At 41.5% G+C, this 21,153-nt stretch overlaps 1 protein-coding gene across 6 annotated transcripts in view; it reads right to left on the bottom strand.

The window, feature by feature from the left end:
* Positions 1-1,536: 1,536 nt before the first annotated feature.
* The window catches only part of slc8a3 (solute carrier family 8 member 3), a 503,015-nt gene continuing 483,398 nt past the window's right edge, over positions 1,537-21,153 (bottom strand). For all 6 annotated transcript variants that reach the window (XM_043698123.1, XM_043698121.1, XM_043698124.1 and 3 more), the window contains 2 exons: positions 11,929-12,201; positions 1,537-7,369 (listed from right to left, as the gene is read on the bottom strand). In XM_043698123.1, the coding sequence (XP_043554058.1) occupies positions 6,993-7,369; positions 11,929-12,201 (650 nt within the window). In that variant the 3' untranslated portion in view covers positions 1,537-6,992. The remainder of the gene's footprint in view (positions 7,370-11,928; positions 12,202-21,153) is intronic.

Genomic DNA, 21,153 nt, shown 5'->3' with positions numbered 1-21,153 from the left:
TATCTGCACTGCCAATGCCAAATATGCCATTCCCCACCCCACCTCTACTGGGTTTCAGTGATACACTTTTGATTGAATTTGTGGGCATTTAAAGCTCTCCTGAAGTGTACCTGATCATCACAGAGATCTCTGGAAACTTTAAACCTTCTCCCCAGATGCATAGATGCCATGCGCCATGTTTCAGAAACTCACTGAAGGCAACTGCACTTTTAAATCCCTTTCAGCTCCTAAACAATTTCAAACCTCAGACACTGAATGTAGATCAGAATGTTTAATGGAGATCCAACGTCCCAGGCTAGTCCTCTGAGATACTGGCTCAAATCCCAAATAGTGAAAATTGAATTCTATGAATGCGAACCTTATAAAAATGCCTTGTTGAGTGGTGACCATGTATCCTTTGTTGGTTATTATGAAACAAAAATACCATATTTTCTTTTCCGCTGGTCAGGCATGTATCTGACTCCAGGCCTACAGAAAGGTGGTTGATGCTTAAGTGGTCAAGGGAACTCAAGGGTAATTAAGAATGAGCTATAAGTGATGGCCTTGCTAGTAATATCTACATTTTTTAAGAATTCAAAACAAATTAGCACCAGGAAATCCCAAAGTGTTTAAAAGTCAATTAAGTACTTATGAAAAATGCTCACCGTGACAAGGCGGAGGAACACAGTAGCTACTGGGGACACTGAGAAGTCTCTCAAACATCAAGGTGTTAATGACCAATTCATCTGTTGCTTTAGGGATAAATAATGCTGGGGCACTGGGCCAACTCTCCTGCTCATCTTTAAAATATTTTTTACATTTTCTGCTTCTACCTTGGTTGAGTTGGCATCATATCTGCAACCTGCCAATTCTAATCTCCCTGCTTTAGGAAAGACGTTGTTAAACTTGAACAGGTTCAGAAAAGGATGTTGCCGAGGTTGGAGGATTTGAGCTGTAGGTACAGGCTGAATAGGCTGGGGCTGTTTTCTCTGGAACAGCAGAGACTGAGGGGTGATCTTATAGAGGTCTATAAACTCATGAGGGACGTGGATAGGGTAAATAGACAAGGTCTTTTTCCGAGGGGAGTCCAAAACTAGAGGACATAGGTTTAAGGTGAGAGAGGAAAGATTGAAAAGGGATCTAACAGGTAACTTTTTCACATAAAGGGTGGTGCGCATATGGAATGAGCTGCCAGAGGAAGTGGTGGAGATGGGTATAATTACAACATTTAAAAAATATCTGGATGGGTTTATGAATAGGAAGGGTTTATGAATAAGAAGGGTTTAGAGGGATTTGGGCCCAATGCTGGTAAATGGGACTAGATTAATTTAGGATATCTGGTTGGCATGGGCGAGTTGGGCGTAAGGGTCTTTTTGTGCTGTACATCTCTATGACTTTATGAATAGGGTTAACAAGGTAATAATGATCAGATGATTTGTCTGTCTTTGTTTTTGTGATGATGATCAAAGGAAAAGTATTGGCCAGTGTCTATGGGTTCTTCTGAGTACACCTAAATGACAACTGATCAGGACAAAAGTGAGCACTCCAAAACTTTTGATAGTTTTCAGACTTTTATTGTAAATGTTCACACATTTTCCCTTCAGGTTACTGTACAAAGCAACTCTGTATGCAAGTCTGGGGTGTTTACACCAATGGGCTCTGGGTGAACAGGCAGTGTGATTATTACCTGTCTACCTAGAGTCTTCCTGAAGTTGGTTTCCCACTGAAGTACTTCATGGTGAGCAAGCTGCCTTTTAACAAATCTAGCCACAATCATCAAGTACACTATGCATAATCGCAAATGGAAACATTTTCAGGAGCTGTGTCACATATGGCATCGTGTACAGAATCTCTTCGATGTAGTAAAAGAATGAAAATAAATTAGGAAAGAATAAAACAGAAAGACAACAGTGAAACAAAATAAATAATTAAACAATTCCAGTCAATGCACCATGCAAGGCATGCAAGGCTACGCATAGAGGATTGAAGGTTACAGATACCAATACCCACAGGGTGGTCTCTAAGTCGAACGTGGTCAGTTTGTGAATCAAAACGACTGTGTTCTTTTTGTTTGCATGAACAATAGGTCAGAAAAAAAATGTTTGTATGCTGCAGGTGTTTTGTTTCACTGCCTAGTTTTTAAACTTGGTTTCTATTCATCAATGGCCTTCAATGCTGAAACTATTGCAGATAAGCCCACAAAATCTCAAACGTTTTAAACAATTTTCCTGAGCATTACAAGGGTAATAATGATGATTCATATACACATTTTTGAAGAGACAGGCACCAGTAGGGATAAAAATGGGACTTCATGAGACAGTGTTTAAAAAAAAAAGTGATATGAATTGGAAACGTGTTTAATTTCCCAGTGTTGAAGCTGATGGAAATTAAAATTGTGAGAGATGTAAAACAGGCCAGTGACTCATTATTACCCATTTCACATTATTGCACAGTCAAGATCACATCACCCACCCAGCATCAGAAAGTGGTGTAAAAGCTACACGTTTTGCTGCAGAGAATTGAGTCAACATTTCCAAGATCAATTAATAAGCACTGTGGCAGTTACTTTCTCAAGGATTCTCAGGATTATCCTATATTTGCTTCTGAAATGAGGTTGAAACTTTGTAATCATCATTCCAATATCAATGTATAGTGTTACCGTGCTCAATGGTTCCTCCAGGATAAAGAGTTGCCTATAGGAAGTTAATACAGTGTGTATAAAGAGCCCCTGTTCATTAAGTGACTCTACAGAAATCACTTGCCATTAAAAGCATCGTTTATAAGGAGTATCAAGTGGGTAAATCACATTGTGAAAGAGTTTGGCTGGAGCAAATATACAGGATAATTGACCATGATCTAGTCTGTATTAAGAGTTAACTAATAAGGGATCCCTCTTGTGCAAAGACATTAAACTGAATTCCCTTCATGACCTTAGTGTGCAAACCTGGATGCAGCATGACAATAAGGCAGCACCCCTTGCTTGGGGATCAAACTGTTGTCTGATATGCACCCACACATCTCGACCATGAATCATGTTTGCGAAGAGGTTTCCTTCACCCATGCCTGAAAGAGCTTCCCATTTGCTTGCACATGCAACTAAGGGCTATCACCTGCTTCAATTGATCCTATCGCATCTTTGGTTTGCCCTGAGGCAGCCATGCCAGTGCTGAATGTCAACAGGGAAAAAGCAACACTGAGCATCACTGACGTGAGAAACAGGTTAGCATCTACCAGAATCAGGTCACTGTGAATCCAGAGATTTTCAACCACATTCCCAATCCCTGTTTCCAGGCTCTATCAATTCCCCTGCATTATTGCCAAGATCTGCCATCTTCCTGCCTGAACTTGCCGACAGTTTTCCTGTGGTCTGCAATCTTTCTACCTGATATCCATCCCCCCGTCAGCATATCTGGGCCTGACAGCTGAGTGTTACTCCAGGGTGCTGTGATCTTAACAGCCTATTGCTCCCCGAACCTTGGTCGGAGACCTGAGCCAACACCCTACCAATCTTCTGTCAGGCTTCCACAAATCAACCTGCTCTCATAGCTGGTAACTGGAGCACTAAACAATGTATGCTTCTACCGTAAAGCCATTATGATGAAACCTGAGGCTTAAAAAACAGACCTTGTCAGACCTCCCCAACTGACCATGTGTTGCTAACACTGTGTCCCTAAGAAACCCAACAGTTCACCTGAGTGAACTCCTCAGCCTTGGTGTTGGAGTATTTGATTAAAATGGGGGTTTCAATCATGTGCAAAATCAGGCTTTAAATAGTAACCATTGCATGAAGCAGTTTTGTGCATTGAAGTTAGAGAAAACATTATCATAGCAGTAATTTCACTGGCCAAGTAATTTAAATCTATGAACTACGCCATTGGGGGTAATGGGTACAAATTCTGGGAACATTTGAAATAAGCTGATGCATATGATGACTGCGCTATCACAGTAGCTCATTTTATTTTTAAAGATCTGTAAAAATTCATTTCATTCAACTGATGGCCTTTAAAGAAGTAAACTCTTAAGTTGTCTAGTCTCTTGGTGACTCCAGACCCACAGCAACATGATTGATTTGTAACTGCCTCTACAAAAACCTGTAAAACCACTCAATTCAAGGACAATTAAGAATGGGCAACAAACATTAACTTTGTCGGTGGTACTCAGACAAAATTATATGTAGACTGTGACTGTTCATGATATAGAAGGACCTCCTATCATTAAATTTGTTACTAGTTCAAGGAGAACTTACTAGGCCTGGCCAACCTCCATCAGCCAGATCATGTAAGGCCTTCATAATCATCATCGTTTACTGTATTTTGGTGCTGCAATCTCTCTGTGTGAACAGATCAAAGCTATAAATCTCACAATTATCAACAATTTCATTCATACCTTTGGGGTTTTGGTGAGGGAGTGGGCAAGTTGGAACTGAAGAATCAAAGTAATAGTTTACCTCAAGGCTTTTCTTTGCAATACATTGTTTTTAAAAGAAAGTCATGCTTGGATTTCTTCACAATACTTGAACCACTGTTTCAAAGTCTAACGACACAGCCGCCACTCTATTTGATGGTGATGAGGACTTTGTCTGGTGAACTGGCCTCAGACTTTAAATACACTATTATTGCCTCATCACTCACCTTTAACTTGACCTTAACTTGCATCTATTCTGTGAAATCAATCACAACCATGGGCAGACTACAGGAAGTCTCCAGTTTATGAATGTCTGACTTAACAAATGCTTACGAATGAGATCCCATATTAATATTCATCTTAAAGATCCAACATACCAACATTTGCTCGTACCTTCAAATGGCTCTTTTATATAGTACTACATTGTGTTCCGACTTGTGTACAAATGGACTTACAAATGTACTTAGCAATGGGATCTGTTTCTAACCCGGGGACTGCCTGTACTCTCAACTGATTGGCTAGAGAGGTTGGTTCTCTATCAAGGTTGGGATCTTTTCCCAATCTTCTAGTCCACATCACTATGTTCACTATAAAGTTACCCTGAGCATAGTGGACAAAAAAAACTACTGTAAGGATGAGTGAACAACTAAACCAAAGCAACCCATCAGTGAATTGTAGTCAGAGATAGTCACACCAACATTCAGAGCAGGTTTAACGAACAAGAAAACAAAGTTATTCAAAATTTTTTTTTGACAATTGCATTTTTTTCATAATGTTTACACAAATCTTTTCTAATCAGAAAAAATGAAATGCACACAAATATGATGAAATTATCCATGCAGACTTCCTCTGATAAAAAAAAAGGTCTAATACTTTGGACAAAACCAACAATCCTATGAAATCGTCACCAGGAACTTGGCTACACAGACTGGCTACAACATGGTGGATGCCTGTCAAAAAAAATCTCTACTCTTATAGGACCAGCTTTTATTTTTCCATTGAAAAGAAAAGCATTAGATGCAGCTAGAGGGTACACAAGTCACTAGCAGCAGGAAATATAAGAGCACTTTTGAATATCCAGCTACTTCTTTGATTAACCCAGAGATTCTGCTTTCAAACTATATTCCCTCTCACTTCACTCTCCAACTATTATTGCCCAGGTCCTTAAGATCTCATTGTCACAACAAGTCACCTCTGGGTTAAGAATATCCTCCTCAAGTTATGTTATGGTTGCTAGAAGCAAGGGCTTGATTTTCGTAATTTTGCCACTGGGTCCCTGCTGTCTCCAAGTGTGGTAAGCATAGAATGTATTCTGGTCAAATATTTACAGTATGTGATGCACTCAACAACTCTAATGTTATGTGCTGCTTAGACTATAGAGAATGCAGCCCCCTTCGACCAGGCAATTCTACGTGCCGTTATATAGAAAGTGGCTGTGTTACGTCAATAAACATTTCAAAGTAGACTCGTTTCCAAATTGTTTGCAACGTTACTCTCAGAAAGTCGTACGACTGTTCTCTTATTGTCTGACTCTGTGGACAATGAGTCACTGTGATGCACAAAATGTGGTACAGTTCTCCCAACCCCATCAATGCTGTCACCTCTCCCTGACACCCCTACAGCAATCCTGCGATCATTTTTAAGATGCCAATCAGCCACCATCATACCCAGCAGCATGTCAGGCTTGAGGGACTGAATGGCCTTCTCCTGTTCACATGCTTGAGATCCATTATTAATGCATCTCCCGGAAGCAATACTTTAAGACTCTGAATGACATTTCCTTTCAGCTGCATGTGAGGGTGAGTTAAAATGATGTGACAGTATTTACAAGGTAACCCCCGGCCATTGGTTTTGTTAAACATGCCGTTCAAAAAAAGAACCAAACACGTTTTCTGAAGAGAGATGAGTTGATCTTTTCCTGGAACACCCCTTCCCCATAAGTGCTTTAATTCTTTCCAACTCGTGACAACACAAGCAAATTCCCAATATGTTACTGACACGTAAAAACCGGTTTCCAAAATTTACACGACATGTAATCAAATTAGAGGGCGTCTTTGCAACAGGCATGTTTTGTTTTCAAACTGCCAGTCGTGCTGTACCTAAGCACCATTGCCCAGTTCCTTCTGTGAAACATGATGTTTTTTTCTCTCTGTCTGGATGGATTAGCTCTCAGCAGCAAGGACTGGACATAATAATTACTTTGGATGACACGCAGCAGGCTTTTCCACTGAAGAAGGGCAGTCCTCACCACTGTATGCGTTCTGCTTATAACTGGCTCTTTGATTAGGCAAACCTTCATCCAACTCCGTCCCAGCAGCATCCAAATACCTCCTTCCCACCCTCCCCCCTTTGTAGTTTAATAAAAACCCTTCTGTAAGGCAAGAAAGCTCAGGAGTGCTTGATGAAGATACAGGACAGTCCTTGACAAAATGCCTTCTGTTCTTTTCATTTTATTTGTAGGACGTACACTGCCCTCTTCAATGGGATCATCTCCAGTAATTCTGTTTTCCCTTAAAGAGTGGAATATTGTTGGCGAGTATTGCATTGTGTTTGAAGAGATTCAAGGGGGTATGTGTCTCTTTGGGGCGTAGCGGAGGCCTTCTGTTGCTTTAGAACCCCTTGATGTAGCAGTAAGCCTCCAACGAAGAAAACAGAATGTACAGTAACCATAATCCCCCGAACAACATGGCAGTGATGACTCGGGGTCCCCACGGACCACCCAGCTCTCCCCCGATGTGCGGCCGCCGCCTGTACAGCAGGATGCCGATGCTGACGAAAGCAAAGATGGTGAAGAGGGTGACAGAGAAAGCCAGGGTGCCGGCATCGACTTGGAATTCCTTGCCCTGGGACGCCCAGTAGATGGCAGCCACGGACCATGCCAATCCAATGCCCAGGAAAACATTGACTGCGTTGCTGCCGGTGACGTTCCCAATGGAGGCGTCGGCATAGTGATCCTGGGCGGCTGCTACTTTGCTGGCGAAGGTGTCTGCAAAGGCAAAACAAGAGGTGCATCAGACCAGGGCACTGGCAAGCCAAAGGCTTCGATTTCAGCCCCTGAAACAACTTCCTCAAAAAATGCAATTGGCAGCTAGTAACTTCCATCTTTCCCAGTTCTCATTCCCCTCAACTAAGTGGATTACCTTGTGCTACTTCACAGGCACCACTCAGCTTCCAGTGCTGTGCCTAAACCTCCATTTCCTATAGCGATCTAAAGCTGTCGACCTATAGATGTTGCTAAGTTAACCCACCTTACAGCTCACAGCTTACAAAGGGAGCTACGGGGCGGCAATGAAGAGTGGGAACCCAGGTTGACTGGTAAGGCAGTAAAGAAATAGGAACATGGGCAGGAACTGAACCTGCTTCTCCACTTCATTAAGTCTGAATGTGGCCTTCACAGCATTTTCTTTCCTGCCCTCCTCAAAAACCCTGTGCCTCCCTTTTTTAATTAGATAACTTACAGTGTGGAAACAGGCCCTTCAGCCCAACAAGTCCACACCGGCCCTCCGAAGACCAACCCACCCAGACCCATTCCCCTATATTTACCCCTTTTCCTAACACTACGGGCAATTTAGCATGGCCAATTCACCTCACCTGCACATTTTTGGACTGTGGGAGGAAACCGGAGCACCCGGAGGAAACCCACGCAGACACGGGGGAGAATGTGCAAACTCCACACAGACAGTTGCCAGAGGTGGGAATTGAACCTGGGCCTCTGGCACTGTGAGGCAGCTGTGGTAACCACTGCGCCACCGTGCCTCCCTTGTTGATCATGTCTGTGCCTATCTCTGCCCTGAACATATTTAATGGTCCAGCCTCCACTACTCAGTGGGGAAGAGAATTCCAAACTCTACCCACGCTTTGAGAGAAAAAAATCCCTCTTTCCAATTGTGAAGACCTTATATCTTTAAAGTGCGCCCCATAATTCTACATTCTCCCACAAGAAGAACCATCCTGTCAGTGTCTACCTTGTTAAGCCCCTTCACAATCATGTCGGTTTCATTAAGGTCACCTTTTATTCTTATATTCAACCTGTTTTTTGCTCTCCTCATAAGGCAATTCCTTTATCCCAGGAATTTTACAGTCATAGAGTCATACTGATGTGCAGCACGAAAACAGACCCTTCGGTCTAACTCATCCATGCTGACCAGATATCCCAGCCCAATCTAGACCCATTTGTCACCACTTGGTCCATTTCCTTCTAAACCCTTCCTACTCATATACTCATCCAGATGCCTTTAAAATGCTCTAATTGTACTAGCCTCCACCACTTCCCTCTGGCAGCTTATTCCATACATGTACCACGCTCTGCATGAAAAAGTTGCCTCTTAGGTTCGTTTTCTACCTTTCCCCTCTCACCCTAAACCTATGCCCTCTAGTTCTGGATGCCCTCACCCCAGGGAAAAGACTTTGTCTATTTATCCTATCCATGCTCCTCATGATTTTCTAAACCTCTATAAGGTCGCCCCTCAGCCTCCGACGCTCCAGGGAAAACAACCCCAGCCTATTCAGCCTCTCCTTATAGCTCAAATCCTCCAACCCTGGCAACATCCTTGTAAATCTTTTTAATTAGCCTCGTGAGCAATGTTTCCTCTATGCTCTGTGGCTACACGGTCACTCCGAGAGTTTGTGTAAGCCGATCGGCCTGCTGACAATCTTTTCATGATTGATTTACAGTTTTGAAAGTCAATGGCATGCATGCACACACTTCAGAAATCTGCAAAAATTAAAATCATTTGAGGGAACGCAGCTAGTGAATTTGCTCTGAATTTCTTCCATTGCAAGTATGTCTCTCACTTTATTCGTGCACCAGAATTATACAGATATTCCAAGTCCATAACCAATTCCCTGTACTGCTGTAGTAAGACTTCCCCAACTTTATTCTCCCTGACCTTCTTCAATATCGTTTACCCACTCCCACACTGTCACTCTTTCAGCTCAGCCAATTCATTTTCACCCATTTATGGTCCCGATTATCAGCCTTCCTTTCTTGCTGGCATACTGTCATCCACCCCTTTGTCTGCCTCACGTAATTCTCTCTCTCTCTACCTCTGTCTATCCGCTCACTCCCCACCACCCACCACACCCCCAACCCTTCCCTGACCCCGTCTTCACTTATATACAACCTTTTCCTAGCTACTATCCATTTTGAAAATATGGGCTCTAAACATTAACTCTACTTTCTCTCCACAAATGCTGCTGGATCTGCTGAGTTTCTCCAGCAATTTCTGTTTTTGTTAAACTGTAGAGACCATCCTGCTCTACACTTGTCACTGTGCGCCCCAATTTGTTGAATGGCCAGCTTTAGTTTGGCCAAGGATACAGACTGAAATCTTTCCCTGGGACAGGGTACTGTTGCCACCCATTCAGCAGGGTTGAAATCTGACAAGCTCCATTTTTCCCTGGTTTACTTGGTAACATTGCAGGCCTGATGCTACTGTCTGGAACTCTAATATAAAAGCACTATTTTATCTCAATGCGCAAAGGTTTCTGGGCAGTCCTCATTTTGATGAGCTACAAAATCCAGACCAGGAGCAGTTCTTCCAACATATCCCTGACCTCAGGAGCTCGTTGGAAGTTGGCAAGCTGATGACTGGGGAATGGTCCTAATCATTTGAAACACAAATTTTGAGGTTACAAGCATTGCTGGGAAGATTAACATATCACAGCCGAATCGCACTCATGAAGGAGGGGCTGTGCCCTGACTGTGCGCACTGTGATCCTTCGTCCCTAACCGTTTTGCGGTTTCCCAGTTGGAGGTGGAGAAGAAAGAATAGGAGGGATGCCTGATGCAACATTTCAAGGCTCACTTTCAGAGGCTGAAATGCCTTTCATGAGGCCACCACAGAAAATAGTAAAGTTGTTGTTGTGATATTACGCCCATGTCATTTCTGTTTGATATCCTTATGGTTGTCTACAATTCCACAGCAAGACCAACTCTGCTACTCCTTCCCCCACCTTCAGCCTGGAAAATAGGCAAAATCCCAGCAGGAACTCAGAGGGAAATCAGCCCCGTTAACAGCCCATTGACCCGATGTGGAATTTTGTTTAGTACAAAATGGGTGCAGCCAATGCCATCCTTTATTTTTGCAAGGGTATGTAGGTATCGCTGGCAAGGCCAGGATTTGTTGCCTATCCCTGATTGTCCTTGAACTGAACAGCTTGCTCAGCCAGTTCAGAGAGTAGTTATGAATGAAGCACATTGCTGTGGGGCTGGAGTTACATGGAGACCAGACAAGGTAAACTTTCCTCACCCACCACACACAGAATATAGTACAGCACAGAACAGGCCCTTCAGCCCTCGATGTTGTGCTGACCTTTTATCCTACTCTAGGATCAAAATAACCTACACACCCTTCATTTTACTATCATTCATCTGCCTATCCAACAGTAATTTAAAGAGTCCCTAATGACCCTGACTCTACTACCACTGCTGGCACTGCATTCCACGCACCTCTGTGTAAAGAGGTGAAGCTTCTTGAATGAAGCATGAGTGAAGCAGATGAGTTTTTCAATACCCATGTACTCGATGAATGGCAAGACACCAGGAAGCTTAGAGGAACACAGGGATCTTGTCCTTGAAAGCGGCTGGACAGGTTAATTGGGTTGTTAAGAAGGCATATGGGATACTTCCCTTTATTAGGCGTGCATAAGTTCTAAGAGCAGAAAGGTGCAGAACTTTGGTCAGGTTACAACTGGAGGAGTGTGTGCAGTTCTGGTTACCACACTACAGGAAGGATGTGATTGCACTGGAGGGGGTGCTGAGGAGATTCACCAGGATGTTGCCTGCGGTGGAGCATTTCAGTAATGAAGAGAGGCGAATATGCTCAGGTTGTTTTCTTTAGAGCAGAGGAATGTTATGGGGAACCTGATAGAGATGTATAAGATCATGAGAGGCAATGGACAGGATGAATAATAGGCAACAAATCCCCCTCGAAGGGTCAATAACAGAGGGGCATAATTTTGAAGTGAAAGGCAGGAGGCTAAAAGGGATTTGAGGAAAAGCTTTTTCACTCAGATAGTGGAGGTCTGGAATGCACTGCCTGGAAGTGTAGTTGAGATGGGAATCCCTGCAAACTTTATAAAATATTTAGATGAAGTTGAAGTGTCATAGCATTCAAGGCTTTGGGCCTAGTGTGGGAAAGTGGGGCTATTGTCAGTAGTAGCGTGTTTTTGGCGATACAGACTCAACGGGCTAAAGAGCCTCTTCTGTATTGTATGAATCAGTGATGAGAGTTTCAGGGTCACCATTTCAGAGGCTAGCTTTAGAAAGGACATTTAATTGAATTTAAATTGCACCAGCTACTGTAAATGAGATTTGAACCCATGACCTCAAAGCATTCACCTGATTCTCTAGGTCACTAATTCAGTGACATTACTGAAAGTCAAAAGTCACTAGTTGTAACTGAAACATCTGCAGAAATATTTGAGATGGTGCAACAAATCAAGAGATCAATGCCCCTTCACATGAATTGAAGACATTTCAGTTTAGTATGAACATTCTCAAGCAATTTTATAATAGTTTTTTTGCTCCTTATATTTATTTACCTGGTACTGAAGTGCCGAGAGCTACAAATACCACAGCTGTAACGGAATCCTTCAGACCAATGGTGCAGCCAAAATGAGAGGCCAGATCACCAATGATGGCTGTTAGGAGGCCAATGATGAGAATGGACGTGACAAAGCAGGCCCATCCATTCCAGTATTCAGTAGGAGGTACACAGGCAAACAGAACCTTCCAAAAGACGGTCAGAAAATGCATCACATAGTCAAAACATGAGGGCAGTCTCTCCTCTCCTGTGTCTTCATCCTCTTCATCACCTGTCAGATATATCAGAGGCAGATCATGTTAAATCAGCAGGCGATCATTGGGCCTCACAAGATGGGAGGGCTTTTACAACATTAACAGTAAAGTATTGTGGGATCATTGGCTTAGGCGGGTCCTTCCTGGCACTTATAATACTTACTGATACTGGCCTTATTGTGGCACTAAAGACAGCACTGAATAGAATTAAAGCTGCCATTTTCTGTCAAATGCAAAACTGAACAGAAGGACTGCGTTGGAGTGACATGGATGGTCGCAAAAGTCTAATAGCTGACTTGTTGAGAACGTTTGCTCAAAACAACAACATACCTAAGAAACAAATCTCAGACAGTCAATAATGTTGTGATGAATGAATGGAAGATCATTGAATGTCTAATTATCTAATGCTCTGTCCCTCAGCTAATAGGCACAGCATTACAAGTATAAGGTTGAAAGTTTCACATTAGTTTTTCAGAACTTTTTAAGCTGTAAACCAGAACAATCTACTCAAATGTCGGATTGTCCAGTCCACAATTAGTTGCCAAGGGACTCTAACTGTAACTTAGTTTCCCTGTAACTTTTTTCTGGTCTGCCGTACATTTCCTGCAATTATGGCAGAAAGTCGATTTACAGAGTCAGGGAAGGAGAAGTATTGCCAATACTTTCAGAGGACAATTCTGAAAATTTGAAAAGCACCCGGCTTCCAATAAAATAATAAAAAATCTTTTTGCTCTCTATTGCCTGTATTTTGCAGAGGCAATGATTGAGAAAAAGCTCGTTGTCATCACTACCTGAAAATAACAGTAGTTTTGTGAGTTCTACATATGTGCAGAGTAATACAGAAATCCAGAATTTAATACGAGCAATTCTGTCTTTCTACAGAGGGTGAAACGTGCAGGTTGCAATCATGCACAGTCCTTGAAATGATAAGATCTTTCTCACTGTGGAAAAATTCCAATCTCCAGATCGGCTAATAACGGATCTCGCACCAGAACTGTGTGTCAGGACCTTGTGTAATTTCCGACATGCAGATTTCCGTGGGAATTTCCCAGAAGTTGATTCTCAGAAAATACCTTGGGTAGAAACTTGTCAGGGGCCTCATCAGCTGGTTTGAGAGCCTGCAATGGACCCACCCTGACTCTTCCAGGGAAAGTCCTTGCTTGCTCGATGGAAGAGCATTCAGTGAGGTCTCGGATCGCAGAGCACCCAGGACAAAGGGTTAAATGAGATGGGGAATATTATTGGGTTGGGGCATCATGGAAATGGGGTGGGGGACAAAGGGTAGGCAATGGTAAGAAGCTTGGTTCCCAACAGCTAACTCCCTGCAAGACGTCTAGTCTCTCGATCAGGCACTGAGTGCCTCTTGTAGAGGAACAACACTGTCCCTCCCAACTGAGACAACTCGTCTACCCCACCCCTGGTCACTACTTGTAGCTCTATGAGTCCCCACTGCAGTGGGGCATTGTTCCTTAATTGGTCATTTAATGGCATCGATTGGCTGGGGGCAGGAGACTGTGGGCCTTGCAGCCCAGGATTTAGTTCTGGTTGGTGTGAGAAGGTGGAATGCGGTTTAGCTGCACCACGATCCCAACTAAGTCAGAGTTCACCAGGTCATCACTCCTGGAGCACAAGATCTTACTCCTAGTTCAGTTCCTGGATAATTACAGGATTGAGCTTCTAATCAACCTCACCACCACCCTAACACACCCACACAGATAGACACACATGCACACACACACACGTGCACATATATACACACACAGACACACACACTCTCACATGCATGTGCACACACAGACACAAATACACTTACACATGTGCGCACACACACACATGTCGACATACGTGCGCGCGTGTATACACACACACACAGACACACTCTGCCTTGACTCCTACCAACAACCACTCCTCTTGGCCACCGACCATAACCGACTAGTCCCTTTTTCCCCTTCCCTCCCCCACTACCCATCCAATTGCCACCCGCTTCAACCTAACTAGCTCCTAACAACCCTGATCACCTGGCTGTTCCCCCAACCCGGTCTGATTGCACCAACCAATTTGGGGCAATCACCCAGCATTCACTCAACCACCATCTGAGCAGACCTGACAACCAACTGCCTTTATCATTCACCTGCCACCCTCCACAACCACCTCATCCACTTTCCCACACCACCACCATAACCATTCACTTGTAGGAACATAGGAATTAGGAGCATGAGCAAGTAATCCATTCCTTCTGGCCGCTCTGCCATTTAACATGATCATGGCTGATCTTATCCTGATCTCAAGTCCACTCACCTGCCTGCTCCCCATAACCCCTTATCCTACTTTTCATCAGAAACACAGCGATATTTTCTTGAATCTGTTGATTGATTCTGCATCCAGTGCATTCTGGGGCAGTGGATTCAACAGATTCCTAACACTCTAAGAGAAGTAGTTACCCGTCAACTGAGTTTTGAACCTACCTCCTCTCACTGTATATCTATGATGTTTTGTTCTACACTGTCCCACTTATTCATCTCAACCACTGACTAGCAGTGTTACTACCAATTTTAAGAGTGCAGCTTAAAACCTACTATACAGGAGTAGGGACAATGTGAACATTCCATCTTCTCCAAACCGATGGAGTTCTCGGAGGGACACTGTGCTCCTTATTTTTTTGTGGAGCTGGATTCAGAAGGTCAGAGGAAAAGAGTCAACTTTAAGGAAAGTCTGAGTGGAATAGCAACCTGATGATGATAGTTGCACCACAGAAGATCTGGGTCACAGTCAGCGTCTTTGTGAAAACCTCTGAGAAAGTGACAGCTTTCTAAATAAAGTGTTAACAGCATTTAACATCAGAATTATTCTTACACACCCTGAAAGGTCAGTTACACATTTTTTGAAATCAACTTTTCTCATTATGTTAAGAAAGCTACGCATTATTAAAAGAGATTTTTCATTATATTAATTGTGCTCACCATTTCAATCCAATTAAAATGTTCGACTTTTAAAAAAACTTAGATGAAAATTACAAGCATTAAATGGTTTTAACATCCTGGTTTGCCATCTGAGAGATCACTTCAATGTGACTGGCTGCATACTGACAGGAACATCGGAACAGGAGTAGGCCATTCAGCCCTTCTCGAGCCTGTTCCACCATTCATTGAGGCCCTGGCTGATCTGTGGCCTAACACCAGAAACCTGCTTTTGGCTCACAACACTTAATGTCTTTGCTTAACAAAAGTTTATCTCAGGTTTAAAATTAACAACTGATCCAGCACCCACTGCCAGTTGTGGAAGGCAGTTCCTAACATCTCTTACCCTTGCTGTAGAGACGAGCTTCCAAACATCTCTCCTGAGCATTCTGGCCCTAATTCACAGTTAATATGATCCAGTTCTACAACAGCCTTGAAGCATCCCTTGATGTGGTGCTGCAACTGCCATCAGGAAATGGGGGTATTTGCACCCTACACTTTGTTGGATCTTTTGGGCAGTTTTCTTCAAAACTGGTGGCATGTAACTTTGCCACAAACTGCAAAATGCAGGGCCACTGATTCAGTGGTATGGCTCGTTGTCATGGAAACATCCATCACTTCAATAAACAATGCCTTTGCTGCTTGTGCATGGGGTTGGATGCACTCTATCCCTAGGAGTATCATATCAACAGCAAAAGATTTTGACTTCAGGAGAATCATCTTGTTATGATAATTCCTGAATGCAGTATTTCCTCCCAGCACTTTATCCAAACTGATCTCATTTTCACCTCGGGTGGGCTATCAGCTATTACTGAATGCAAACCATCTGGATTGGAACCCAAGGGTTCTGTCTAATGTCTCATTTACCTTCATATTTCACATTCGTCTCATGAACCCAAGCTTTGAAAAACAACACTAGGATCATCTGCATCCCGTTAACAAAATAGACATAATTCATTAAAACTATAGCTTCCATGGCATTACAAAATTCCGTCTACAGGAGGCAAGCTTAGTCTTTCTGTGAGCTGAGCAATAGTGTTTGGATTCCTTTTCATATTCTTTTTGATATTTCTTATTCATGGGCAGATCAAGAAGGCTGCCATCGAAAACATGCACCTTTTTGTGTGCTGTGAATAAGGTAACATGCCACACAATGAGCGATTAACCTAAAGCCATTGTACCTCTCACTTGGGATTACGTGAAGATCTCCCATTCATGTTTCTGACATACTTCAAACAATAGAAAAGCAAACTGTACAACTCAGACTAAAGCAGAAATGGTATTTATTTATGAACATTTATTAAATGTTAACTCTTTTTGTCCATCTAGATGATTTTGATTGTTCAGTTTCTGAGGCTCACCTATTGGTGCATTTACTTACAGGGCGATGTACCTAATGTCCATGGAGATACATAGGGCGCACGTGGAGTATTGGCCAATATATGTGCAAACACTTGGTGGGATATGGTGGAAGAAATGAAAAAGAATCTGTGGAAGGGAAATGCAGCCAAACAACAAAGTTACCCTGGCTGGAGAGACTGTTTCCATGCAGAATAGGATTGATGGAAGTGAAGTCATAGCATGGGAGAGATGGTGAAGAAGATGAAATTGTGGACAGTTTTTTATATATGTAGCATTATTTGAAAGCTATTCTTGGCGTTAAAAAGGAAGATTCAATCAACTTGATTGAAAAGGTTTTAGAAGATAATCAACTATATTCAGTGTAGACAAGGAAGATGAACAATCTACACCCTTTCAAGATTCTATAGAGTTGAGATGGAGAGGGTCATGCAACAGCATAGTAATAGAATCTAGAAAAGGCGCAGCATTAATGCTGCTACGAAACGTGAATCCAGACCAGGGTTCTTTTGTTGACCAAAGTTGTCATGAAGAATCTGATTTTTTTGATAGGGAGTGGGAGCTGAAATTATATCGGGTGGATTGCAAGAAAATGGAACTTCTATTTCTTTAATAATATTGAGCCCATCAGATATAAAACTACATTTACAACTCAGGAGAAAGCAATTGCCAATTAGACTTTTGTATTCTATAACTATGAACGAGTTGTTATGGACCAGACCAAATCCCCTCAAAATACTTTAAGAAGGTAGGCTGGACCCCCACTTCTTCTTATTTTAAAGGTAGATGTGAAATGCCGTGTTCCTGTTGCTTGACTACTTGACATTATGCAAAACAAAATTTATTTAAACACTAATTAAAATATAAACAAAACAAAGAGAAATTTAGAATAACTTAAATATTGGAAAATTTAACCAAATAATAGATACAGTAAGTATTGTTAACTAACTGATCCCATAAACACATCCCTTGACAAAAAGACAAATTTAGATTCAATTCTCACATGCAGTTCTCTTATCCAAGAGGAAAAAACATCAAGAGAAAATTCAGAAAGTGCAGCAGCCAGGAGACATTCACTGAAGCTTCCAACTCTTTTGAGTTTCTACCTAAAACTAAACCTAAAAACTTAAAAAAACCCAAAAAGCCTGGTCTGTGAGAGCTGGCCCCACTGAGATTGCTTCCATTGTTCTGATTTTAAAACAAAACCCAGGGCCTCACAAATTGTTTACTTTCATAGACAAAGCTCCATACCTCTGCCTTGAAGAAAGTTATTATGACAGTCATGTGGTTAACTTAGTGTTGCAATGTATGCCCAAGATCATGTTACAGGGCTCCAGTAACAGATAACGGTAGTGCATTGTGATAGGTTAGTTAAATCACTGGGAGATGAGCTAAAGCTGAAGATGTTGGCATTGTAATGTGATAGGTTAAGTGTGATGGAGGGAACCAGTATGACAGATGATGATTAGTTTAGAAAGGTAAAGCAAGCCAGCATGATTGACTGTGTTAACGTTATCCGATAAGTGCAGGACCAACAAATTGTACAAACTGGAAAAGTTAAGGGCAGTCAGGGAAGACATTTTTCTGGCTGCCACAGCGTTGATTTTGCAAGATTAAAGTTTAATTCTGTGAAGGATTTTCTGTGTCTCCTGGTAACGTTTTATGGAACATTGAGTGATTCTTCCACAACACCTTACAACCTCTCTTAAAAAAAAACAGGACAAAATAACCTCTTAAAGTGACAGCATTGTCACAAAATCAAAAAGCCACACCTTGGAAAATTGTGTACTTTTGAGCCTTGTTTTTAAACAAGGACAATTTAAGTAGCTTTCTCTAGTGAAAGGTTTTGATTTTTTGACATAATTGTGAAAAATAACCAGAAATTTTTCATTTAAATAAGAACAGCTGAAATGAAAATCTTAATTTGCTTTGTGGGATTCTGCCAGACATTATAGAGTGCTAAGCTATAGAAGGACATTGAGAAAATACAATGGCCCACTGCTTAAATTGTTCTGAAATTAACAAATTTAAACCCTTCCGAGTCCATCATGCACCTTTTCAATTGATTCTCTGAGGAAATATTTGAAACAAAGATCCATGCACCTCATTACTTTTAGACAGACAATCAAAACAATGGGAATTAATAAATGTGAAAACTCCAGAGCTCTTAGAGAATTTTGTTTTCTGATTCTGAAGGACAGATGTACCCACTCTAATGTAAAATTTGGAAAAGCACTTAAAAGAGGTATTAATGAGAACTCAAACATACTCAGCTGGGTTTTGTACTCACCAAGGCCAAAACACAGTGCAATCTCAATTACAGTGAAACTGTATTGAGGACACAATCATTTGAGATAATGAGCTTCTTCTGCTTTTCCAATTTGCAATTTTCGATGCAATTAGTTTCTGAATACAAGCAACAACATCACACACACAGCCAGTTCAATTGATTCCTCACACTGTTTTACTGTACAGTACTGACTTTATCCCTGGTAAAGGTCTAGTTTCTCTCAGGTACACTCACAGCTGATCGTTTTGTTATTGTAATCTAAGCAAAAAAAACACAAGGATCTTCATGGAAGTCATATTCAAGGCATTTGGATTTGGATGCAGACTGTGGAGGGAAAGACACCAAACCTCTTTTTCTGAGTTTCCCAAATGAATTCTGATGGGACCCTGAGGGGAAGGATCGATTAAGAACTAAAATGGATGTGCCAAACTGGTTCTGTAATCATTGTCATCTATTGTTTAATAGCTGCTCTACAATGCACTGTTTTTTCTATTCCAAAGCAAAGGGAGTATGTCCCATTCACTCAGTATCAGTCAAGCCAGGTGCTGTTAAGATATCTGCATCTTCAGTCTAGAATAGTTATCTATGAGGATTATTCGTCATAAACAGTGCAAAGAATATACATAGCACACTTAAAATAGACTCTGCTTTCTTAACAAAGGTTAATCACAGTCAAAATGTCAAAAGCTAATCCTTTCATGTCTAATCCAGTCTCTGCTGAGCGTTCTTTCACTCTTCCTTTGACTTAGTTTCGTTAGATCACTGCATTATCAAGCATCACCAGTTAAGTTACATGACAAATTAGTCTAACCCTAGCTGCCTGATTTGGCCCACAACACTTGACACTATAAAAGACAAGCTATTAATTTATGTCACTTATGCACATTAGCAGACAGTCATGGATACTCAACCCTAATTAGTGAGATATCCAAAAAATATCATGCTGCTATACAAAAAAAGTTATTTCACTCTGCACTACCATTGCACTCTAAGAACAACTATATTTTGCAACCTCACAACCACAGATGGAGCCTTTTGTGTGCCAACTATAATATTAGTATTAATCTCTCATTATTATCATCAATTATCCATGTAGTTTTCATTACACATTACTCAATATCTTAAACATTTACTCCTTCCTACTACAGAAGCATCAGCATGTGCCATCTAGAAGATGCAATGCAGCAAATTGTCATGTTTCCTTTGACAGTACCTTCCAAGCACTTGATCTCTATACAGAAAGAATAAAGTGACAGAGAAACTCAGAAGGTCTGGCAATATCTGCAGAGAGAGAAACAGAGTTAACATTTTGAATCCAGAACTGTATTGCCACTCCTTCTTTGTCATTGAGTTGTCATACTGGAATTCCCAACTCATCATCATTGTGGGGGTATTTTCACCACAAATACTGAAACAACTCAAAAAGGTAGCTCATCACCAACCTCAGTTAGGAGATGAATCTTAAATGTTGGCATGTCAGTGATGCTCACATCTCCATAAATGGTCAAATTAGTTAAAAGTTCAAAGTTAAACACCCTAAAGTACACAAGATCTTGATGGATAAATCCAGACACTTGAGGCACAAGATGGAAGAGGTTTGGCAGTGTCGCTTTCCCATGGATTGTTAAATTTCTTCTTTATAATAATGGATTCTAGTCAATTTTGAGTCCAACATGCTTCATAACTGATGGACCTAATGTTAAGTAAATTTGGAATTTCACCATTTACCCATCACTTAAGATAATAAGAACAGACAATAAGGAAAAATTATTTTGGAAGTTGTGCATAGCCAGTATGATTAGAGTGGTGCTGGAAAAGCACAGCAGTTTAGACAGCATTTTTACTGCTCCTCAGATGCTGCCTGAACTGCTGTGCTTTTCCAGCACCAATCTAATCTAATCTCTGGTTTCCAGCATCTGCAGTCATTGTTTTTACATAGCCAGTATGATGCCTGGGGTTTAAAATCCTAAAACTTGTGGCAAAGCATGAGATTGGAATGAGTGGTCAGGATGACCCCAGGGCAAGGATGACTGGACATTTTTTAGATAAGTCTTTACTTTCGCACCACAGAGATTAAAGGAGGAAGAACATTTCATGCTGTATATAGATAAAATGTGCTGTGAATAAAATAGGTACTACATAAGTGTTATGGAGCATGGAGCCATGATGGAGTTGAACAGTGTACATGAACAAACACTTACAAACTGTTCTTCTGGGTCAGTTTTGGACATAAACCCCAGACAAGATAACCTCTGACACAATTCTCAGATTTCCAGTTGTCACAGCTCCTGCCAATTTTAACAGCACCATATATAGCTACCTTCACTAGAATTAAACTGAGAAGGGATTTGATTTAACAAGTA

Source organism: Chiloscyllium plagiosum, chromosome 10, assembly GCF_004010195.1.
Source record: "Chiloscyllium plagiosum isolate BGI_BamShark_2017 chromosome 10, ASM401019v2, whole genome shotgun sequence".
Classification (NCBI taxonomy): domain Eukaryota; kingdom Metazoa; phylum Chordata; class Chondrichthyes; order Orectolobiformes; family Hemiscylliidae; genus Chiloscyllium; species Chiloscyllium plagiosum.
The sequence above is the reverse complement of the archived record's forward strand: the minus strand, read 5'-3'. Positions and strand labels throughout refer to the sequence as shown.